The 26,206-nt window shown below is 41.7% G+C and overlaps 1 protein-coding gene across 1 annotated transcript in view; it reads right to left on the reverse strand.

The window, feature by feature from the left end:
- Positions 1–24,838, reverse strand: part of LOC121905207 (exostosin-1a-like) — a 39,737-nt gene extending 14,899 nt beyond the window's left edge. The window contains exon 1 of the mRNA XM_042423287.1: positions 22,779–24,838. Coding sequence (XP_042279221.1) covers positions 22,779–23,731 — 953 coding nt within the window. The 5' untranslated portion in view covers positions 23,732–24,838. The remainder of the gene's footprint in view (positions 1–22,778) is intronic.
- Positions 24,839–26,206: the final 1,368 nt, after the last annotated feature.

The following is a 26,206-nucleotide window of genomic DNA, read 5'->3' on the forward strand; positions in this document are numbered from 1 at the left end:
CTACGGGCAGTAAGCAGGTATGATTTAAGAATGAACATTTATTTTGTTACACACAAAGAAGGAGAAAATTACTCAATGACAGGATAACCAGAAATGAAAACCATGGATATATACTTATACTATATATACAGATATATTTGATCATATTACATACTACTGCAGGAAGTTTCATTACATCATATTTTATTTTAAAAACATGATTCGGGGTATCTGACATTAGTTTGCATATTTGGTCAATGGCAAAAAATACAAAAGTGTTTTAGGACATTTTTTACACAACTTTAAAATTAGTGAATTACTTTGACAAGAGATGGATCTGCTGTAAAAAGCACAATGTAAATAAAGATCATTCCTCCATTCATTAATCCCATAAACGTCTGTGTGGCATATATAGAAAATACAGCGCTTTCAGTGGACTTTTTAATACTTACTACACAATTGTCAAGTCGCTGCCACCAGTGTTTTTCTAAGTAGCCCGTCTAATGAGGATGTCCCGTCAATGCGATCAATGCAATTCTTAATGTGTGTTTTCATCAATCTCTGCTCTCTACACGGCAAGAAACAAGGTCTCAGCTGAGCACACGCACACACATTCATATAGAGCATGTGGGGGCGGGACTGATACAGACAGATAGACACGTTTCTCTTTTATCATGATCGCATTGTTTTGAAGCTGAGGATAGTGGTAGTAAATGTTAACACGAAGTGAATCACAACTTGTTGATGAAAACCATTTTATTAATCTAATAAAGTAGCCAGTTTAATCTATTAAAGTAGCCGGCTGCTGGCTGTTTGGTGCTTATGGAAAGCTCTGGCTCATGGCTGGTTATTTTGCTTGCATTTCTTCACTGTCACCTACAACTGCTGTCCATCTGACTGTCACCAGTCTGTTCAGCGACTCCATAAGGAGGAGGAGGAGGAGGGTAGTGGTGCTCTGAGCCATCCTATGTTTTTTTTAAAAAAAAAAAGCGTATTGATACTTGGCACCAGTGCATCAATAATGTATCGCAAGTGGAAATATTGCAGTATGTTGCAATATTGATTTTTGGTCTCACCCCTAGTATCCTACTGTAGAGCTGTGTACAAAGCTTCAGCCTCAGAGAATGCATGCGGTGGAAACAGACACGTTCACCGGGGATTTAACCTCAACCAACTGTTCAATCAGACCAACCACACTATTGAGGTTTCCTTACTATCCAGTTACTGTTGGTTACAAACTACCTTCTTTTAGAAATCACAGCTGTTTCATATGACAGCTCTGTGTGTGTGTGAGAGAGAGAGGGAGTGAGTTAGTTATGTGAGTTATGGATATAAGAAAAAAAGAACGTGAAAGTCCTCAGCGTGTTTTAGAAGAATAATCACACTTCAGTGATTAGCTTTGGTTCAACTGTGAGAAAGAAATCCTGTCTGTACTGTCTTGACTGGAAACACTGTCTGGAAGTTGTGGGTATGATGTAAGAGCAAAGAAACATTAGGCCCATATACAGTATACATATGTAGTATACATATATAGGTCAATGGCAAACAAGAGAAACTAACTATTAACTCTTAATAAGTCAGGGGTCTATAGTAAGGTTTGGAAATTATGATTGGCCATGGGTCACTTCTTTCCAGAAAAATGTGCCAAAAGTTATGCATCACCAGATCATTTAACTTTTAACTGGTACCATATATCAAATAAGGAGTAAACATCAGACATTAAGAGTCAAAATGCAACACTGAGATCCATCAGCAAAGTCTGTAAAAGGGCTACACACTTACTCATACAACTGGAGTTACATCCTGGTATTGCTTTAGCATTGAGATTTAATACCAGAGAAATGAGTGAAGTGAATCGCCTTGGTAGGAATTTCATACACTGGTCCTGGTACATGTCTCAATTTTCAAGATCTCTTGGGGAAAAAGAGAGAATGGAAAGCACCCGGCAGTGAAATAATAAACCATCTACCTTTTGTTTTTTGAATGCTGTGGGAGATAAACTGTTGTGCTATCTTTATACAAACATGTTCATTCATGGATGTAATTAAATATCATTTATCAATTGCAGAAAAGGAACACAGTATGATTCACAGAAAACTGAAAAGAATAACAGGAAGTGAGCTGGGTCAAGAAAAACGATCAACCAGTCTCCTAGCAACAAGAATAGATGGTATGAAAAAGAAGCACATGGCACACTCTGTCAAGTGCCTGAGGAGACTCAGAAAAACAGCCCAAGTGTTTGTCTCCCATATTCTATGTAAGAGACCACACACATTTGCAACATTACGACTCAGAGAGAACCGCAGTCAAATGAAGCACTGCTAGAGCTGCTCTATGACAAGTCAACGTGCTCATGTGGGTTCCCGCAAACTATCTTCTGTCTCAGGGCAGCATGTGGATCCATCTCCTTTAATTAATGCATATTTGTTTGTTCTTCCACTACACACAATGTCATAGAAATAGATCATATAATTTTTATGAATCTTGAAGGAATAATGCATATCTTCAGTATGTTGTAATATTTTCAAAGGCCCAGTTAGCTGCAATGTTCTACTTTGCAACATTTAACACTCTCTGTCCTGACCCTTAACATCAAAAATAAATCAAAATAACAAATAAAAACATTCAAAATAGCATTTCCTTTTTGAAACGAGACACCAGCTAGCAGAGGATGGATTCACACTAATGCCTTTACAATGGTAAAATCAAACAATGTCATTGTAACTAAAAACTCTACTGTAAAAATAATGTAATCATTGTAGTTATTGTAATCTAACAATGATCCTATGAAAGCAAGGCCAAGATCATAAGCTGATGTCTAACTAACCAGACAAGAGCAAGTAAACGGACCCCATACTGTCAATCATCATCAAAGATGAACAAAGACAGAAAGCAACTCACACAGCAGCCAGTGGTTTAGTTGAGTTAAACATCGTTCCTTCAAATGATTACCTGAATAATCAATCCATAAAGAAAAAATGCATAGGCTCTATTCTTTAATATACACTGTCACAGCTCATTGTGTAGCCATCACTCATCTTGGTCAAATCCTCAACAACAGAGAATTCTCTAACTTCAGAGGGGTAAATGAAGGCAGCTCTAGTACAACCCTGCTCTCTCACTCCTCTCCTATCCCGTACAGACTTCATATCTTATTTTCTGCTTCCTCTTTTTTGTCACAGTTGAGCAAAGTTGATGGGCAGTTGGCTGTTGCCAGGACTATGAGTTCAAGCCAGAGAAATTTCATCCTGAAAGACGGCGAGTGAAAGTGAGCGTCATCACATGAGAAAGGGAAAGAAGAAAAAACAGCAGTTGACAACCACACGCTGTATCCAAGCCCCGCGCAGCCAGAGCCACCCGAAGCAAGAATGTCACACGCAACGCAAACACACACATAAAGACTTGTCAACCATTGAAGTTGAGAAACTTCAATGGTTCAAGACACTGCCAGACCCTCGTAGACTTAGCTTCTTTGTTTACCCTGAAAAGATCGCACACCAGGAAGTGATATGTACAACACACATTGACAGGCCCAGCGAGGAAAAACTAACAGGCTATACTTACAAAAACAAAACACACAAATTTGGAATAAATACAAAATACACTCTATTTGTGGGAAGACTTGCATCAGACCTGCATGTAGAAACAAAGATACATGCATGGTGTTTACAGGCATGACAGCAGTCATTACATGACAGTTTAACCTCCATGAGGCAATCAAGCAGCTGCTTGTAATGAGGGGTTAATGAGTGCCCCTCATACTCATGTTACATGGGGATAATTAACCATCAAGATAGATATTAGAAAGCGGGCTAGCCTCTGGTACAGGGAGAGTGAATTAGACCTCTGTAGAAAGTGATCCCTGAGGAATGAGGAAACGTCAGACATTAGCAGGGGTTTTATTGAGCTTGTAGGGATCTGGTACACCAATCCTGCTACAAGATAGCCCTCACAGAAAGCTTATTGTGTGTGTGTGCTGTGTTATGTGTGGATTCATATTACACTGTGATATGGGCAAGGTAATGCAGTCAATACTTAAGAACTGCAAGAAATGTGGATACAGTGCAGTGTAGTGGCCAGGATAACTGACTAGCATGACACTAGCACTGGGTGAAATATCAATTTAGTTTCATTAATTTGTGCACAAAAGTTTATTTTTGGTCAAAAAGTGACACAGATGATAGCTGGCTACATTTAATATCTTGAGTCACAACAGTCCAGCAAACTGTGACTGTTTACAGTGCTGATGTGAATCTATATTTTTTGAATAATCATATTGATGGAAGCCTTGCAGGTGGTGCAGGTCTATTATTATTCTTTCTCAGCTGTCTTGCACATTGAGTCCTAAAAATGATGATTCAATCATGTTTTAGTCGTCCTGTGTTTGAAAATCGTGGATTGTCCTTGAGCTTGGAAAAAAAAAAGCAATTTTACTTTTTGGTCATATCGTGCAGCCCTACATTACACTGCCTTGCCTAAAGTTATGGAGTTTAAAATACTCCAGTGGCCTCAGGATGGGAGCATTAGAGATTAATGGCCAACACTATTATGAATGAGATTCACTGCACTATCTTGTACTTAATGACATAGTTAATCCTGACTGTTTTACCTGCAGCCATGATGGATGAGAAACTTTTTTGAAGCAATGGAGCTGGCTAATGTTGCCTTAAGCAGGGATAGGGACATGCTACTGGGACAAAAACAAAGTGGATGTCAGCAGAGCTACAAGGAAAACTAAAATCTAATTGAAAATATAGACTGTACTGTCGTATAATAGTGTTGGTAAAAAATACACATATACACTGTCACACAAGCTTGGCTGTGTCACGACACCTCAACGATGAGAGTGCTTGTCCTCAACTTCTGTCTTGTCTTTCCAAATAGAAATTGCTACTAGTCATCCACTGGTGAAGACATTTCCTGTGGTCAGTATATAGTCAAGTCATGGTTTTTGAGAGGTAATCTGAATGAGAGGCAAATGAAGCTTCAAAATACTAGGTAGAGATTATGGAGAACACATGATGTTTTTTAATTGACGTTTAATTTTTAATTGTAATTATTGTTGATAATTCATGTTTAATGTAGAAAATGTGTTGTCTGATTAGACAGGAAAAGAAAAATCTGATGCAACTGAACACAGGCATAATGTTTATTTCTATTGGCCCTATTCGTGACAATGAGATGCATTAAGTGGACTAATTATTGTTTTTAGTACACCTATTAAACAGATGAAAAGTCATGGTTGTTGCACTTCCTGAGAGAAGAGGACACTTTACCAACAGTGCAAGCATTGACATTGCTGCTTAATGGAGTTTTAAGGAACACTATCTGCCCCACCCTGAGTCAATGGAGCAAAAATAATGGTAGGACCAAAATGGCTGTTTGGAAAACAAAGCCTGTACCCATTTCCTCAAGGCACACAGAGCTCACTCATCTCCTTCTGTTAACGAGTTCAAAGACAGCTTTATAAAACATTTACAGGCACACAGAGGGGGGTCTCAAGCTCCACCATGGTTCTACATGACCCCAGGTTAATTCACCTAATTACTAAGCTTTGAATTTTCTATCACTCTTCTTTTTTCTTGTTCCTTTACTCGGTCTCCATCCATCTTAAGCCCTCTCTCACCAAGGGAATCAGTAAGCAACAACCTCATCTCTATAACTAACCTCAAAATTGAGTCATACACACCCTACGGTCGGCTAAAGCATGCACATCACACAAACACACGCTGACCATAACATGCCGATTTATCAACATGCGTCCAGAAAATGTTGATATTCTAAAAGGGGCTGCTGCATTTCACTGAATCCTTTAGGAGTTTGCAGGAAGCATTGCCCACATCCCTAATCAACCATCCATCAGCCTGATGAGGTTGATGAAAAGGATGCTTTGAAGTGCTCTCCGGATACCATAAACCAGAACAGGGGAGTCTTAGAGATAATGAAATGACTGTTGTTAATGGAACAGCCATTAGCGCTGGAATGTCAGGCCTGACTTGTAAACTCAGGCAACATAAAGATGTCTGATTGGACAATTCGGGTCAAACTGTTTGACTGCAGCAATCAGGGAGAGACTTCCTTCCCTGGCAATAGCTGATGGTGATTGGGAGGTATATAAATTTATTATACCGTGCTTCCAAACAGGCTATTGGTCTGTGTAATATAACATCTCCTTAGATCTAGACCAATATTTATTTCACTGTATCACACTCCTTTGTACCCTTTGCTAGCAAACTGACAAATCTTTGGTCCAGCTATCAAACAACAACATGGCTCCGGTAAATGATCGACTGAATGAATGAATGCATGCATGAATTAACTATACAAGTCCCTGGATGGCCAGTAAGTGTGTCCCATTCGGAACAAAGGTGGAAGTTGAGCAGATTAATCTGAGAGGTCCCTGAGCCTGAAGGAATGCTGTGAAACAGCCAATAGCTGACTTCTGTTGGAGACAGGGCCTAGCTGGTGCTGCTGTTACAGTGACTGCTCTGCACGAGAGATAAGTCCAGGTCAGGAATGTCTCTGTTCCCGGGCCAAACAGGGACGGATGAAGGAAGAGATAGAAGGATGTGAGGAGGCAGATAGTGATGGAGGAGAGGAGAGAAGGATTGAATGACAGAGAGATGGAGGGTGAGGCAGAGGGAGATGGGAAAGGAGAGAGTGATGAATGGATGGGAGGGGAGGGTGGGGGACAGAGGAAGAGGGAGAGTGATGAAGGGTGGCGTGGGATGTAGGGAAAGAGGAGAATAACAGAGGCAAAGAAGATGAAAACATGGGAGAGAGCAGAATACAGATGGAAATGTAATCAGCAAAAATGAGGAAGGGAAAAGCAGGGTGAAATTAAATGAACGTACATCCGTATGCCTGTGTGAGTTCTGTGAATGCAGCAGCATGTGGACTGCTTTTTCAAATATCAATTGTTTTATTTTGTTTTACCAGGGTGAAAAACCCTGTCAACTCACAGACAGCCGCCTCCCTTTAATGGCGAAGCAACCATGACAATAGCCATGACAGGGAGAAGGGGGATTTGTAATGTCTCTCTTAGTTCAGAATATGGGATGTTCTCAACTGAGTTTGCTATCAATTCACCATCAAATGGACTTGTGGGCTGTGTCTGATCTGATCCAATATCCATCATGCCGAGAGAGGGATTTAGATAAAGCCTGACTGCTGAGGCCAGGATCTGCCAGGATTGAGAAGTCTGTTTTGGAGCATTTTGTGTTTGGTGTGGGTGTGATTTGGGACAAAATCTGAAGGGTAATGCAACAACAGAAGTGCAGGACCATGTGCGGGAGTGTTTGCATGTGTGAATGTGTACAGGCTTTTTTTAGGACATACCAGGGGACTGCCTTATGCAAGTGTTTCAGGGGAGAGAGACTGCTAGAGAGTAGTGGGGGAAAGAAAAAAGTAGACAGAAGCCCCTTTCACACATGCATTGCAACCCTGAAGTTATCAGAATATTACCCAGAGGAGCTGCATGTGAGAACGCAAATGTCTGAATCAGTTGGACCGGACATTAAACAGACTTTAACCTGCCAGCTCCCTAGCAGAAAGTCAGTGTAATGTCTGATTGAGCCCCTGTGTGAATACAGCAGGTAATTTTCCAGAGAATTCACAGCGAGTGGGCGTGTCGATGATGTTTCTATAATGCCACTGGCATGAAACTGAAGAATACAAACACCCGAGGGTGAAGAAGAAGGGTCATTTACACGAAGACGCCAACAAAAATGTCTAACTGGAGAGATGATGAGATTCAGGAACTTCTGTTGGTAAGGACCGACACCGAAATTGTCAGACAAATTCAGGGAACAGCCAGAGACTCGGTTGTTTACGACCAAATTATGAACCAGCTACGTGTACTTTTTGTGGCACGTTCTACCTCCTGCATGCTCTACCCAGGCACCTTACCTTTCCAGTAGGTGAGAACATGTCTGACACAGACAATCTCTCGTTGTGTGCTACATGTGTCAAAGAGCAGCTCCAGACAATGTTTTGACCTGATTCTCCGGACATTGTCTGGAGTTCATATGAGAAAACTGCTAGAGAGTTAAAGCTGTGTTTAAACATGTTGGCCGTTTCCATCTCAGTGGACCTTTGCACTTTTGGACTCTAAGTGTGAGTGTGGCCATGAGTGTGTTTGTGTGTATGTGACAGTTATGATCAAGGACCCAGCAGGGGATGAAGCAAAAGCCGAATATCTCAGGGGGGTTGGCTGGGGTCAGGCTGAAAGGGTTTGGAGGGTACAATGGAGGTGATGGCACTGCAAAGCCAGCTTGGATTATTTTAACTGCCCCCACTAAATGTCACAAAACCCTGTGCAGCAAATCAAAATACAGCTTTTGCCCCAAAGTCCAAGCTTTCAAAAAGGAGATCCACTGACCTTGAGACCAAACTGAAACCCTTTTCAAAGGACGCTATATCAGCAGCCTTGGCAAACAAAATAAACCAGACTTGGATTACCAGAGGAGATATTTTCTAACTTTCCTCTAGTAGATTGGGTTTTATATTCTCAGGTTTTGAAATATCTGTCTGTAAGGGTCTCAGCACAATACAATAGAGGTGAATTCAATTTCTTTTGAGGTTATCACATGATTGGAAAAATTACAGAAAAATTCAATAGCAAAATTTCTTTCCTGTCAACAATTTCACAGGTATTATTTCTTGAACACAAATAGTGTGCTGTAACCAAAATAATCCAGACATTATTTCTGGAAACAGATGTTGCTGCCAATGTTTTAAATTCTCAAATTTCACAAAAATTCCATTTACCTTCATGGTAAGCAAAAATCTCAGAGACCACAATGTCAAAACTTGGATGACTAAAACCATGGATGGATACATACCACTTAAGGTAAGTGAGAAAGCATTATTTTGTAATTTGGGTGAGGCAACCATTGAGGGAAAAAAAAGAGAGAAAATTGAGTTTATCCAACCTGCTGATGACAACCAGCCTCAAATGCACTGGGAAAAGAATGCCTGAGAGTGCAAAGCCAGTGTGAAGTAATGAGAAGAGCTGCTTCATTCTGCCGCTGAGAGAGTAAATTAGTGTCTCGCCAAGTTGAGCCGCCAAAAACGAAGTGTAAACACAGTCTTTTAGCTCTCAAGAGGGAAAAGATGATTACCTCACAATTACGACAACACAGAGGAGAGAGAAGCCCCATTGCCTCAGTGACAGAAAGAGAGATTACAGGGTGGCAGCAATACTAATGATGATGGGGAAGGGGAAAAGTACTGCAGTTTATCCCAGAGGATGCACAAAATTGCAGTAACTAGCAGAAATTTGTGGCACTTGGCTGTTGTGTTGGCAATGGTTCTCAGATGAAAGATGAAGAGGGAATGCCTTATTTGTTACATGTTGGCAACTGAGTTGAAAAATCTTTTTTCTCAACACATTGAGACATCATCATCCAGAGAGGCGTTCAACAGGTTTATATTTCAGTAAAGCTATACTGTGTTGCACAGCAGCCAGTGAATGTCAGAAATATTTCAGTTCTACTTTCATGATTGTGTATCTTTTTCAGAGTTCATATTAGGCCTGTCAAATTGTTTAATACATCTGTTTGCCGTCTGTTGATTGGCATTACAAATGTGGCAGTTTCCCATTAATTACCTAGACTGTAGCGGCCCGCCACAGTTTCATGATGAGCTGAAATATTTTTACACTTCTCATAATAACATAAAAGATCTCTCGTGTTTTGCGCCATTGCTTCAGCGATGTTGAAGCTCACGGTGCTTGCGATTTTATTGTCGGGTTTGTCTGAAGGGGAGTTGTTTATGTGAAATGATTCAGGTGTGTTGTCACTCAGCTGCCGACACCAGAGCCCGGCTGTGGCTGCATACAGGTTAAATACAGATAGCTTTAGCTACTAGCAACTGCTACTACCTACAGGCATGTTAAGCTAGCCATCATGGCCCAACCTGCACCTGTGGACCACGGTCGTTCTCATTAAGACTGAATGCAGGGCCAGCTTTGCCATACGCCACTGCCTACCACCCCTCAGGTACTAACCCATCTAATAAATCCTCACCCACTAATGTGATGACAGTGGGGGAGGGTCACCTAATCCTACTCTGATACCATGATACACCACACATACACCCACACCCACACCTACACCATCTACTGTATATTACTGACACTAAATGAGACCCTAATGATCAAGATACAGTCTTAAAACATTTTCATATCATTACAATGACTAAAAAATGCAAAACATATGAAAGTAAAGGGACAACATAAAACTGTATAGTACTCAGTAAACCAAAACTGCCAGCGAAAAACATGTAAAATGGTTATACTGTCAGTCGCCAATAACCACTTTAGGTCAAGAAGAGGGCAAGGGGAGGATGAATTGGTGGTTTGACAAGGGTCATAATTACTGTGAGTCACTTAAAACATTAGCTTCACCTGTCTCACCCATCACCTCTTATTCACCAGGATATACACACCACGTCTAAAATGTTAGCATGTACACAATGCTGAGTCACAACCTCTTTTGTACAGCCATGCTTCAACTGTCAAAAAGACTGTAAACATCTGTCATAGTCAATTGCAGTTAATATTCTCCATGACTACGATACTCACAGTCTATTTCATGGAAAAAGACAGTGCAAGAACAAAGTGATTTGAAGCTACGTGATGTCCTGTTGATATGAAGTCAATCCAACGGATGAATAGCTAGTGAGCTGAACTGACTGATGGAATATCAATCCATTCTTTCCACTTTGGTCAGTTTTGTAAAGCTGACAAAAGCATCTCAAGGAATATTTAGAGTTCAATGGGATGGCAAGACCTTTCAAAAAAAGAAAAACACAATTATTAGGTAGGGTATCACACTGGAAGAGGAAATGCAGCTGCACATCATCACTAGCCTCTCAATGTTACAGACAAGGACAAGTTAACCTGATCTCAGAAAGGAGTGTTGACTGCTCAACAAATAGCTCTGTGAGTCAAATGAATTCCTCTGTATCCTCTCGGACACACTGGCCCAGAACAAAGCTTCATCATCTGTTAATGAATTCCATGGCCAGCATTACTTGCTGCTGCAGGCAGGTAATTAGTTTGAACAGCAGGAAAGATCAAAGACAACACTTCCTGCCTTGCCCTCTGGTTGTGACCTCACAAGGGGAAGTCGCAGATTTCACCAGAGTGAGAAAAGGCACCAAGTGTATGAAGCTTAGCCAACAGGCACAAAATCATAGCCTACGTCATTTCAGCGTTAATTACAGCAGATTTGATAAAAACAGAAACTAGTTTGCAAAGGAAACAGTTGCTTTGAGTCTCTGTCAATATTAATTTGTTCGCCACCTATTTCCCCATTTTGCCCGCATTCAACTAGCTTTTCTTCTTGACGTGATTTGAACAATTTTACATTATTGTCAGTCTAAATGGCCACTTTATCTGTTAAGGACTGCGACAAAGAACATGTTGAATTAGGCCACCATTTTACGGAAGACTTACAGACTATCATACACTCAGGGTTATCATCATGTGTACTGGAGCTTCCCTTTCCTCACAGTGCCAGTTGAAGCCCTTATCTCACAGACTGGAGTCCAAAGAGGACAGGGGTAGATAGCATATCTGAATGTGTGTTTGTATGCCAGTTTTATCTGATGATCCGAGTCACTACCCAGCCAAGCCTCGCAACATGGTGGCTGGTAATATTTCCAGAGTGGTTGCATTATAACGGCACAACATGGTCCCACATGGTGATGATGACATATTGCCAAAGTACCTTTGAGGAGACGCAAGGACAATCACACTCATGAGGTCCAGCTCTTCATGATAAGTCAGTCATTTCCTCTCTCCAAATCTCCGAGAAGGAATACTAAGGCTATTTGTTATTGTACCATAATCCCCTTCTTCTCAATTCCAAATATAATTCATGAAATATTAAAAAATATTTTGTGGCACTGATTCAAGAGTCATAGACATTGAGAGACTCCATATCTGTGTGCCTGGCAGCTCTCCTCTCCACAGTGACTGAAGGATTAAAAACCCATAGGATTTGGCTGGCCTTGGTTTTAGAGTGCTGCTTAATTCTGCATGTAGCTTTCATAACATATTTCATTGTACATGAGGGATAATTGAGAAAGTCCCTGTCATGCCGAGCAAGCAACTTATCTGAGTGTTTGAAAAGACTGTAAATGTGCTTCAGGGGTCACGCTAACACTGGCTTGCTGTACGATGAGTCAGTTCCAGGAAGTTTGATCTGTGTCCTTAGATGCTTTAGATGACTTTGGTAGTGATATCTATCAAATATTTATTTTTAAATCAACTTGCCATTTCTTTTCTCCTTTTTTTATTCCATACCATGTCACTTTCAGATTTGGTCTACATACTTGAGTCTAGATTTGGGTGCTTTCCTCTTCTTTCTTTTTTTTGTGGCACATTCAACCAATCACATTGTTCACTTCATGGGACTGCACCAAAGTTAGATGGAAACAGACCGCACCCAATGGTTTTGAGGTGGACCAGAGAGCAGGCTACACCTACAACCACCATCGATACTCTAGTACAACAGCAGCTTTGATGCTCAAGGGGAAACTCTGCCGATTTTCCACCAGCATTGTATCTCTACAAAGTGGGTAGTATATGCAAATTAACAATGTTTAACTTCCCTCTATGTTGCCTGCAACCAGAGCACCCCACTCATTTGCTGCCAAAAGTCCGCTGGGTGATGCAAAATGCATCATCCAGCAGACTTTGGAAATCTGCATTAAACTACAAGCTACATTTCCTCATTCTTCTCCTTCAGTAGTGGTGCCTTCAAGACGGTCAGAGGTGGGTCTCCCAATACCCTCCTGGCTACCATGTTACACCAGCGATAGAGAAAAGCAGACACTAAAATACAATACTATTAAACACTTAAAAATATCAGTATATTTGGAAGAAAACTAGTTTCATGATACAAGGCTGAATATGTGAGGATCATCAGGAAGAATGGAGACAGACTGAAAACTTTGCTCTACAACAAACTTTGTGGTGCTTTGGTAAACCTGAGTTTGTCTTCTAAAAGAATATTATATCGAACTTTGCCAACCCTGAATACAGAACAGCACAGCAGTGACTGTGTTACTTGAAACTTGTGGCTGCATCCAGTTTTGAGCACAATCCGGTCCTGCTCATCATCGTCCAAAATAGGTAAAAGAAACCATGGTTAGATTAGAAACACCAGTACCACATATCCAGACTCAATGAGAAAGAATGTTTTGTTGATTAAACCTCAGTAAAGATACACAACGCTGCTCACTTTGTCTTTGATAACCGGCTGCTCATAAACACACCGTGAGTAGCTCACTGGAAGCTCATTGGACGAGATGCACACGATGCATTCCGGTTGTTGTAGGATCCTCCCTGCGGTATGGGGGTTCTACAGCCTTTTTCTCAGTTTTCTTTAGCCATAGGCACCAATTTCAAAAATAATTGCACATTTCTAGTACATAGGTGACCTAGTTTTAAGAAATCATCATATTCACAGCAGTGAATTTTTCCTTTAAGTAAATATACCAAAGTCTTGGAAGAAAAAAATGCCACCTGAGGTCTGGCAAAACCCTCTCCAATCAGGCCCCAGTGTCAAAACCATAAAAATGGATTTTACATCAATTATCTGTTACTACCCTTCATGAAGGTCACCCTCATCATCTCAATCACCATTAGGCGCTGCTTGTGTTTCATTACCACTTTAGTTTCACTTTTTCAACACCCGAACCCTCTCAGATCTGTTTGTTTGGCAGCACTTCCTACTTTCTGCCTTACTGTTTCATCCAGTGCAACTCTATCACATCTGTCAGGGAGCATGGAAATGGTGATATGTGCCTCCACATGATGACAGAAAAGCTCCTGCAATGGACCACACTCTGTGCTTGGCACATGGTGATCCCTTTCCTTATTTCACTCTCCCAGCATTCCAAGTGAAATACATCACCTGGACACGGCTGCCAAGGATAAGACATACATCATCCTGTCAGGACAGGAGCCGAGATAGAGAGGGAGCATGGCAAACAAATGGCATTGCCCTCTGTCCTGAACAGCTAGCCTCCTAAGAGAGTGCAAGAGCAGTTAAAACCCATTCAAGCGAATGAAGCACTTTATAAAATCACACTATTCACAGGCAGAAAGGCTATAAAATCTACATGCACATCAGAGAGCTGTAACAGCAGACGTGACATGATTATGTTGAATGCAGGACATGTGATATCCTGGCTGCTCACTTATCCGCTTTCCTGTATTTGTTTCCTTGGCTATCACTTACCATAAGCTCTGTAAATGAGCAGTTTATAATCCCAACACTCTATAGGAAACAGTGCATTATCCATCTACTTCAGCCCCACAACTCAAGGCTATGGGCCATCAGAACTATAGGCTGAATAAATCTCTCTTACACAGTAGCCAGGAGATCCACTATGCACATCTTCTGGTGAACCTAATCCACGTACTTTGTTTGCTTTTGCTATAATAAAAGAATATCTCAAAGGTGTCACTATTTTTTTTTTTAAAAATCAGTCTTACAAATCTACTTGCAAAGAAGCCATTTAGATGTAAACAAGCCATTCACAAAGGAAAAAATACAGAAAACACAAAGAAATATGGTGAAAATGGATTTGCAGAGGTAAAGATGAAAAAAGCTCAGTATGTCATTGTGACATACATTTCCTGTTGTATTGTCCATCTTCATTACAAAAGATGAACATCAGCGGACAAAGATGTGAAACATTCAGAGGAGCTTATCTCAGCTCATTGTTGCCGGTGGCTGACTGTACCAGCATTTTCCTGTGTGGGATTCAACTTGTTTACATCCTCAGAGACAAGACCTGGGGAAATGAACAGCAGGTGGAATAGGTGTCAAATGATGCTGAATTTATTCCACCGTCAGGTGTGAAATTAGCAACATAAATTAAACTGACAACACAATGTACTGGTGATATGTACAGTATATTGCAAAATGTAGCACAGTCACTTCAATATTGTTTGTTTGATAAGCTACAATACATCACACTGTTGACCTTCACCTGCTCCACGACCAGTACTTTCACATTCATACACTAACTGGCCCAGCGTACACATCCGAAACACCATTTAAAACAATGGCTGTTCCAAAATTATCGTGTGGTCATGTAAGTGTCATTTCTCGGCCTGTGTTGATGAAGAGAAAACATATAATCTAAGTGGACTGGTTTTGTGGTTTACCAACCTCCTTCACCATCTGCTGGATCATTCCACTCTTTCCAGCGAGGCCAAACGTAGATACTTTACTGGCAGAGCTGAGTAGGAAAGGCTGGCAACTGGAGGGCCCTTCCAGAAAAAGGGATCATTGTCTAAACTGAAGTCAGAATTGTCTACTGCAAGGCTTTTTTGTAATTAAGTTACCCAAAACCACTGCATAATAATAGGAACAATGACCTGCAGACTGAATATTATAACGACTCCTAGAACAATGTGATTATCTTAAGACAGAAATTAGACTAGTGTTGTAAAAGTTTCTCAAAATGAAACCTACATTTCAATTCAATCTGGTGAGAAAACACACCATCATGAGAGCACTGCATCTCCTCAGTCACCTTTATTATACAGTAGCTCGATGGTCTACTAGCTTGCCTTAATGGATCTGAATACTGTAACAATGACGAATGATGAAAGAAGAAACAAAAAGATAAGTAATTAAGTAAAGTAAATTAAGTAAAGTAAAAAAGTAACAGTCAGTCCAGCCAGGTGCTGCTATGGGCTGTGAAATTCCAAGCCAACTGTCGGCCATTGAGCAACACTGGGCTGTTGTTAAATGCTTGCGGCCAAACATCACCTGTACTTCCTGCAATATGCACAACACTGTTGGCACTAGTCTGCCTGTATGTGTGGACCTTTAAGCCACGCTAAATCAGTGATGGAGGCAGTTGGTGAAAGAGAGCTTTTGGATGAGCTCTTCAGCTCCGTGTGAATCAGATTTGTATTGCTTCCATTTGTTCTTGTCTACCAAGCGCAAGATAGCTGGTTGACAACTCCACACAAAACTATATGTATTTTTGATTTTGGGGTGAACTGTCCCTTTAACAAGTGAGTGCAACACTTCCTAGTGAGACTGTCTGAAAATGTGAACAGTTAATCCCATACTGAAATGATACTGCGTCTTTCCCTTTCTACGACGGTTGGTTGTTCACTCTGCCTTTGATTGTGGCCGTTCACAACAACTATAAACACATCTGATTTCCCAAGAGGCTTGGACAATACATTGTGCAAACTACCTCTTTTCTTGCATAATTCTCACTCATATAGACAGGGAACATTCACGTACGGTATGTTGGATGTTGTCTTACCATCAACTGCAGTATTGGTGCTTTGTTCAAGTAAAACTTTTACCACAAGACATGACTTAACGCAAACCAATTGATCAGTCTGCCTTTGCCAGCACGAGTTCTTTGAGGTCAGCTCAGTGTCAGGGTCCTAAATGTGATCTATGCTTCTGTGTCAGGGTGTTATGTTTATAGGATCTGTAACTCTACCTGAGGTACCACTAGGGCTTATGTGTACCTTCTCCAAAATGTACCTACACTTTTGGGCTGAGGGACAGTGATACCGCACGGAGACCTCAAGAACTGAGATTACTACAGTGTTTCCCCTATATTCAGCAGCAGTGCACCGCCCCTGCAAAACTATGAGCGCCGCTGCTAAAATTTCAGATGATCATTAATGTCAACGGGCAACTAATGGTTTTCTCTCGCACACTGTGCAACACCCTACGTTATTGTGGATTTTTTAGTCATCCTCACTCTCTCCGTTCTTCAAAGGACATCTACGTATTTTTGCAAGAGTAGCGTTACTCCGTTAAAGTATAAGGCGGTGCGTGTGTAGTTGCGTGAGCGCAGAGGGCGAGCGGCAGAAACATGACGTGAACACGAGCCAAGCAGAGGAAAAGTTTAGCAGTAGGTTGTCAAACTGGCAGTCAATGTACCCCCCCTCGCCCCGCCGCTCCAAAGCAGTCAACCTAGGGGAAACACTGTACTGTGAACATGTTTCTGATGCTGGTAGACTGTTAAAAGTGAAGATCCTCTCTTTTTCAGTGGAGCTATATGAATTTATATTCTGTGATCTTTCAGCACCTTTTCCAGTGCAATGCAGCGTTACTGGCTTTTATATTTGCTTGGCTAGAAGCACTATGAACAAAAGGATAGAAAAATAGGGTATATTCAGGCTTTAAGAAGAAACAAGGTTACAAAATAAACAGTATCTCTAACCAAGTACACTAAGAACCTACCGATTTCATGTGTTGAAACAGTAGGCAAGACTGTGAAAAAAGGCACTTTATAGTTAATGTGCAGGAACTCTGAGATCGACCATCCTCCCCCAACGATTATCGTTTTCCCCGAGCTCGGTAAAGCCTGCATCAAGTTGGCTAGCAGCCCTCTGCCAGGGGCTTTGGCCAATACTGAGGATTAAAACTCTGCAAGTCTATAAATACACCTAGCAGACCAACGTCAGCACCCAGCCAGCTACTGCACTCACCTCTCACTGCTGGATGACTGGCATTTGTTTTTCTTCTTTTCTGCTTCTCTCTTGCCTTTACTTTCTCTCTCTATCTTTCAGTTTCTCAGACTCTCTCTTTGTGTTCCTATTTTCCCTCCAACTCACTCTCAGTTTGTCTCCCACTCTTCTATGTCTCTCCCCTCATCTCTCACTCTATCCCTCTCATACTCTCTCGCTTGGCAGGGCCTCTTAATTGGAAACAAGCTGTGAGAGGGCTTTCAGTTTGAGGTTAAAATTGCATCTGACCTGCCTCCTGCTGTATCTTTTTCTACTCTCTTTTGGCTGTATTACAGGCTTGTACACAGTGGCTGAGTGCAGATGTATGAAGGACAGAGTGTGGTGAAGTGGGAACAGCAGGGACACTGCAGGTAAACAAGCGAAGTGGAGACATACTGTAGCTCACTTGCAAAACACCATAATATGTGAAATATATCACTTGACATTTTAGTCATTGAACAAAATGCCAAATCAATCTCAAGATATTTCAATAAGATATGCAGATAGTAACAAGGAAGTCGCCAAAAGACATTGATGCATCATAGCTGATACAGTCAAAATGTGAAACCTTTTGACAATGCAAGAATACAATAATACCCCTGGACTTAATTGTCCCTACTTAGGTAATGTACAAGTAGATGCTAGAGTCTGTGTCATGTACACAAGAAATATTCATTATAGCAGTAAGGGAGTGCATGGATGGAAAAAAAAAAACTTCCTTTCCTGTCCTGTCCCTGAATCCCAAATCCTATCACCGCTAACAGAAACTAAATGAGCTACAAACAGACATAAGTAATGAACTTAAGCTAGTTAAAGGCAGATTGTTTTGTTTGCTTTACTTGTAGTGTACAAGCTATTAAAAGCCATGAGATCTCAAGACTGGATAACAGAGTTAATAAACATTATGCGCTGGCAAAAACACACTAAAATCACACCTGACACAGTACAGTCAGTCAGACAGTGTACCATGTACATGTTAAGACATTTCTTCTACAAACAGACCCCACATGTCCTCACACAGTACATCAAAAACCCATGATGCATACCAAGCCAACATCTGGAGAATAAAGTCTCAACTATTACACAAAAATTACATGGCCATTACATGGTAATTATGGTGAGAGGCTGCATTCAGTCTGTCACAACTTCCTTGTTGTCAGTGGGAGAGGATAAGAGGGATTTGTTGCACAAAGGGCCACAGCCAGGCACAGAAACTATTACTTCCACTCAGTTAGACCACAGACTGCACTGTCTGACCCATAGGGCTATATAACAGGACAGTGAAACTCACAATCATGAAAAGAACTCAATACTACCTAAAGACAGTGCAAATGATAGTTTGATCATTGCTATATGTAAGTGATACGGTACTGTATTATAAATTCAGCACACCTACAACTGTTAAAATATTTAACACATTTTACAAATTGGCTGATGTCTTAACTCAAGTCTCAATCTGTGTGAAACACAGCTGCTTACTCCAGGGAGATATTCAGCCCATTTCATACTTTCCCAATTTTCAGTAGTTTATTCCAACTACTGTGTTGTTTACAGGACAGTACAAGTCAGAGACATTTTTCATTTGGAGGTCGAGTCATCATCTAAGAACAAATATTGATCTCCTTGGCAACTGGCTTCCATGACTACTGTCCCACCCACATCTTTGGCCCCTCACAGTCTCACTCCCTTGGAAAGCCCTGCACAGCTGGATGCCAGGCCTGGGAAACAGAGCAGGTCTGGGTACGATTACCAATTGAAAATAATTCAGCTTTTGGGAAATGATGAATCAGTCCTGTCAGAGATAATGCTAACCATTTGGATTTTCCCCAAAAGCCAAAACCCCACCCAATTTGCACTCCAAACAGACTCAATAAAATCTCAGTGTAATGATAGGATTTTTCATGGCTCGCTGTACTGGTGACAAGAGCCAAGAATGCAATTAATTAATAAAGCCTAATACAGAAATAAAACCAGGGAAGATGTCATTTGTAAAGACTTCTGCTGCGTGCAATATGCAGAGATCAAGGCTAAATGCTGCACCCATACCACAGTGACTGTAAATCTGTTTCAAAACACCTTCTGGAGGACTATCTACACTGATTACATTAGACCAACCATAACTGGAGTATCCTTAATTTACCAGCCACAGCAGAAAAAAATATCTGGAGAGATAAAATGTGATTGATTATCACAGCTATTACAACTGCACATAGACTGTCATCTGGGGTGATCTACCAAAGTCCAGTGTAGGTATAATATGAACATGTAAAATGTGAAAGTGAGGTATTATTGCAAACACCAAAAAGATCCGAAAGTGGAAAAAGTCCCAATAGCCTCAAACTGGTTTATTAAAAATCACTGTTCACTGCAAGATATTTTTACCAGATCCGGCCCAAACAAACTTCTCATAAAAAATGTATAAATATCTGGCTGAGAAATGCACTCTTCACTTTGCTTCCTGAATGTACACAAGACATGAAAAATGTGTTTGTAATGAAAACTTTGCTGCTTAATTTCAGACTTTGTGGTGTAGTGCAACAGAAGACTACTACAGTGGATCTTATGCCATTTGTCTATGCAAGAACTCAGTTGAGCCCACAATGCAAACTCTCTACACTTCACTGCAAAAACCGTGAAATTTGTTTGGAAATGTGATCTGAAGATGTATTGTCAATTATGTGGACGATAAGGCATCCAGATAATGTTGAGATGGAGATCCAAACACTTCAGGATGGGTTTCAGATAACTGGATTATATCGTGATTAGGATCTGATCATGGATTGTGCAGACCAGTGAGGTGTTGCAGCAAGATATAAGTCGCACCATGGTCATAGCCATGGTCACACAGGAGTGCAGACCATTAAGTTTCACTCTCGTGTATGCCCCAATATGTGCAAGGGCAGCTGCAACACTAGCAGGCTGAGGTGGACAGAACACAGTAGAGTACAGTACAGAAAGGATCAGTATTTGATCGGTTTTATCATAGACGATATCGAACCATTAAAAATATACCCAGACCGGCCCTGATACCAATCCTTTGTAAAGGCTCAGGACATCTGTATTTGTTTTAGTAAGTTATAGACTTTGTTCGATGTTAGGGATGTAACACCACAAGGAGAAGATAAGGTCAGGATCAGTAAATTAATTTTATTTAATTTAGCAGGAATTCTGTAGTGGACTGGGGATCAAGTCAAAGCCTGTTGACTGATAGTGATGTGGCTTACTGAGGATGTACTGACTGAGAACCACCGAACACACTGTAGCTTTGCAATGAAGCTAAGCTGACGAGGGCTAGAGAGATACCCAAAGCCTGCTTTTCCCCCAATGCTACTTAATGACAGGAGGATTAATTTTTCCTTTGGGTTATGGCTCTGATGCCACCCATCTAACTGTGTGAAATCACTCCCTGGCAGCGCTTGGCAGCAAGCAGTGAGCTGGCAGAAAGAGGCAGAGTAAGAGTGAGAGAGTGAGAGAGAGAGAGAGAGCAGATAGCTCATGTCTTATGAGTGATAGGGAGAATGTTATTCTGCTGAGCCAACGAGTGAACCTCCTTAAGCTGAAACCTACCTTCACAGACAGACACAAACATGAGAATCCTCTAAGGATCGACGCGTAACAAACACATTAGACACCCTAATATGAAAAAACACATCAGAAGCAGTTTATGATTTGAACACCGCTCGCTCATTCTCGCTGTAAGCCATCTTGCAGCTAGGTTTCATAGCAGACCCCTTAACATACAACGAAATGGTCTGTCACCCAAAATGAATAATTGACAACAACATAGTAAAAAGTTGACATGGGGGTCAATCACAGCAGGTCCCCAAACAACAGAGGGGTCACACAGGACACGGTTTGGGGCCAGGGCATTCCTGGCTCACGCAGTTGGGTTTGTCTGGGAAATGACTGAGCAAACAGGGGCCAGAGTGGCTTCCCCTTACTGGCACCAGCGCTTTGTCCCTGCTAATCCACTCCAAAGAGCCACAGTCAAACACCCAGCGCCATACAGTCACCAGTAACAACACAGCACAGTCTGGGGGGACACGAAATGAATCCCACTGGCCAAAGCACGGAGACAGACGCCAGTTTGCTCATCAGATTTGGGCACAGAAAACAGTACGGCTTAGCCGTAGGACTGATGATGGGTGTGGGTGATGATCACAGAGCAACTTTTCGAGGTAGTGGAGCTGTGCAATATTGCTTGTTACCTGTGTGCATCTTCATGAGTAACATCCATGGGGTTGCATTCTTATATTGAGAGAGGATGACAATTTCTGCCACGGAGTGTCAGGACTCATTATACACTGATATAAAGAAATGTCGAGAGCAAGAGAAGCAGATTTATCCACTGCTGAATAGCAGGCTGTATAGACAGATGGGGATATCAATTGAATTACATTAATATCGTAGCTGTTGTGGCTGACATTAAAGCAAATCCACTTATGTGTGCCTCGTGATGTGTGATTTGGTAAATAAAGTCATATGACATGGGAACTATTTAAAAGTGACAAATCAAATTTGTCCGCCGAAATGTTTCTATTGCGGTTGAGTAAATCAAATGTGCAAAATGAAAAGGAATCAAATCAGGGAAAAGTGGGCTCTCCTAAGGCCACGCTGAGTTTAGAAATACTCCCATCATACTGCCTCATATCTGGGAAGTATAATGATTAAAAAAACAAACAATAAAAACAAACTTAAGGCTCCTGTTTCTAAGTAATAGAACAGCGCCCTTAAATTTATACAGCACCACATAATAACATCAAGTCTTAAAAGAGAATAAAATACACAACAGCATGGGAACAACACATCAATAATTCAAGAAAACTGAAATACTTAGCAGTGTAATGAATGAGTGTTGTAAGAACATGAACCTGACCAGACTTCTGACGAGTGTGAGTGTGAACTGTGTGAGTTGACTAATGTTATCCATGGTCACAGAGACCATCCTGAAAAATCAAAGCTTCAATCCAAGAAAGAAACAGATTTCCTGTCAAAATGTTGACACTTAACACCCACCTTGTCATTGATAAGAGTGGATAACAGATGGATAACCGTGTCAGTTCAACCAGTCAAATGTAATGTAAAACCACCATACTGACAAAACATTAGGACAAGATGAAAAGACAAGACAGAGTGGGAGAAAACAGAAATGAAACAAAACTTCCAATGGGTATTGATACTGTGCATCATCCAGAAAAAAACAAAGACCCATAAATCAACTGTATGGAGTGACATGAAAAGGACTGAGACGTTCTTGCTGTAAAGTTAACTGGATAGTACTCACTTGTCATATTCCGCGTTGTCTTTATCACAGCGTGCATCCTTATGCTTCTGCCAGTCCTTCCCATGCTTACATGTGGTGAGGAGGACTACATCCTCTGAGTTATGAACATGATATAAAGCATTCCTAGTGTCTGAACCTATTCCAGTTAGGTACCTCTTCCCCTTGAAAACAAGCATGTATTTCCTATAAGGGGGAATGGTGTTATGTTTCAGGTAGCCTCTTTCCCCTCCTGTCCTAGGGTGGTCTTTAGAGAAAAGAGGGATGGAAACATCAAAGTTGGGCCGAAAGTTCTCCGTGCTGATGCTGGCTTTGGCCAACATGGCGAGGCCGATGTCGAAGCCAAGATCTTCTGTGTAGTCTGGCCAGGTGCCAGAGTATAAGTTGAAGATGATGTGGTTTTTGCCCCCGTTCCACAGAGGAAGGCTCTGGATTTTTGCTTTCAGGTTGTGCACATATTGGGGTGAAAGCTGGTCCCGGTCCAGAGTGTCCAAACTCAGGACAAACAGACATGCCTGTCCTGGGTCAAGTGTGAAGAACCTGGACCCTTCAATAGAGGACAAAATGTTCTGATAGCTCTCTGACATCTTCTCCCCTTTCTGCTGGGGGTAGATGTAAACTTTAAATCCATTTCTCTCACAACGGGAGAAATCAAAACAGGAGTCCATTCTGCAGCGTTTTCCAGAGTTAACGCCTGAGTTAGCGTCCCTCTTCTGCCTCGGAGATATGTGTCCGATGTGATCGTCGCTCCAGTCTCGCTCCCAGGTGCTGTAAGGCTGCAGTGCCCCCGGGAAGCGACGCCACCGCGCCCCGGGGTGATAACCTGTGAGGCTGCGGTCATCACGCCGGCTGGGACTCCGCCTGGACAGCGGGACTTGTATCCCCCCAAAACAAAACAGCAGAATGAGACAAGCACCGGCGGAGAACAGAATTAAGTACCGTTTTTTGGCCTGCATGTGTACTACGATCTAGGATTTGATGTCTGGCGATAAATCCAAGAAGTCCCCAAGTTTTGGCTTCACCACCTCCTGCGGGAACGCTCCGCCATCTTCCCGCGGGCTGCAAGGATTGTGCGCTCACGTCTCCCACCTTCTGCTTCAGATGCCTTTCACAAGTCCGGGAACTGATCCAACGCATGTGGGCGACTGATAATGTTCATCCACCTCGTCTCCTCGTCAACAGTATATCGATTACCTGGGAAAAGTTTCTCCTATAGGGAGAGTGTCCAGATTTGATTGGCAGCCTACTTTCCTTCGTATAACGTCACCTTTACTTTGGACTAAACGTACATTTTCACCACATTGTGTGTGTTTGTGGTTTACCAAACCCGTACGACCACTAATAACAACACTGCGAAAAACGAGTAAAAACTTGAGAGTGTAAAGCAGCACTGTTTGCCAGACTTGTTGCCTGGACAGTTAACAATTGTCCCTAAGTTACTGGAAACTGGCTACCAAGCGGGCACCGGAGCTCTAAACATTCAACACACCCGGTCTCCGACGTTGCCTCGGTTCTTTAACTGAATGTATCGAAAGATAAAACGTATCATTATATCCGTTTTGCTGCCTCTATACGGCGAATTTCTCCAGCCGATTTACGTTAGCTAGCTAGCAAGCTAACTGACTGGCTAGTTTCGGAAAACATTCCCAGTTAGCTTGTTAGCTCATCAAAGTAGCTTTACCGCTGGTTGGAAGTCAAAGACAGCCGGGCAGTCCGTCTTCTCCTTCTGAAAAACATGTCTCTTCGTGGGTATACAACTTGTCTTTGGCTCTTCTCGTGAAACTGGAACTGGTAATTTCTCAGTAAACTTCTCCAGTCATGTGTTAGTGTTCAAGCGATGGCACACACAACACAAAAACAAGAGGTGGTGTTCGAGACTTGGAGCCCGAACAGGAGCAGAGCCGCACGGCAGTCCTCAGCAGGACGACTGCTGATGATGATGTGACCGTTCTTCCACCGCGCACGGTGCGTTACCATTGGCTGCCGTCACATCCGAGGCGGGCGGGTCTTCCAGGGCACCCGTTCACTCCCAGTGAGCACAGAGCATCTCTCGGATTTATTACAGAGCGAGTGGAGATTTGTGGTTTGTCTATTGAACCACATTAGACCATATGAGTACTTTTTTGGTTGCAGATTTTATTGGCAGCCCATGATGGTCAAGTGGGAACTGAGCATTATAGTAAAGTATATATAGTAAAGTATTAAAGAACTTTTACGGTAAAAATCAACAACGTTTAACGTAACAATCTCAACTGAAAAATCCACTTTGTAGCTGTTCTAGAGCTTTTGATCATATTACATGACCTTCGTCAGCAGTTGTCATGGAATTATGGATGTAATTTTTTTTTTTTCCTGAGCACGTCGAATAAACTCTGAATTTAAACAATATATTTTAGAATATTTTTCAGGCAAAATCATTTTAGTGGGAATTAAATGCCTCTCAGACTATATTTTGAGGTTAAGAACAATAATTAGGCAACTAACTTAGTTGATTCGTAAGAGAAATCAGGTAAGAAATCCCTGTCCTAACCTAAATCAGAACACCATATTACTTAAAATTGCACTTTTTGTTTTATTTCTTTTTCAAAGACAGATGACCACTAGCAGTTTGCAGGTCTACCAACCACCCATAAACCAGGCAGAGGGATTAGTGGACTGAGACCATGCTTCAAAGAGGGTTTGGGTTAAAGTTGCTGTATGAACAGGTAATTCAGCAGCTGATAGATTTCCACTCTTGTTGAGAGAGCAAAAAGCGGGATGTCAGGCACAAGCCCTGCATCAGCATGCAGTTTATCTTGCTGAAATGCCCTTAAGGAAGACAGTGAATCAGTAGCGGTCATGCTGTGCTGCTCTGTAGCAGAACATGACCTCCGACCTCTTTGTAGAAAGTGTTAAACAACAAGAGAACTGAGCCTTTCAGTCTAATTAGAGACAGAATGTGATAGAAAATGTTAGAATATATTAATAGAATCAAATAGAGTGTTCCCTGAGACGAATTGCACCAGTGAATGAGGACCCGCAGGACAATGGTACTGCAGTGCATTAGCCAGGTCTTTTCTGGCAAGTATTAAGCCATGATGTGTTTTCACAGCTGCTCTGGTCTGAAAGACTAGAAGTGATTTTGCAGAAGCGGGGAAAGAGCAAGGAGGAATGTGAAGCTGCGTTCCTCAGGAGCTGTGGACCAGCTATCTGCACTCCCTCAGTTCCCCATGGACCACTGATCAAAGACAGGGAGGGATATGATGGCCACCTCCTCATTCGCTACCTCCTCCCTTTCTCTTTGTCTCTCCTCTTTCTTTCTCACTCACTCCACTCCTGCCTTTTCCCTCTTACGCTCTCTATCATCCCCTCCGCTGCTCTCTGGCATTCCTTCCATCTCCTCTCCCTTTTATCCTTTTAACCGATTTACAAGGGGAGTGCCGCTGGTGACT

The sequence above is a fragment of the Thunnus maccoyii genome, chromosome 10 (genome assembly GCF_910596095.1).
Source record: "Thunnus maccoyii chromosome 10, fThuMac1.1, whole genome shotgun sequence".
In the NCBI taxonomy this organism is placed as follows: domain Eukaryota; kingdom Metazoa; phylum Chordata; class Actinopteri; order Scombriformes; family Scombridae; genus Thunnus; species Thunnus maccoyii.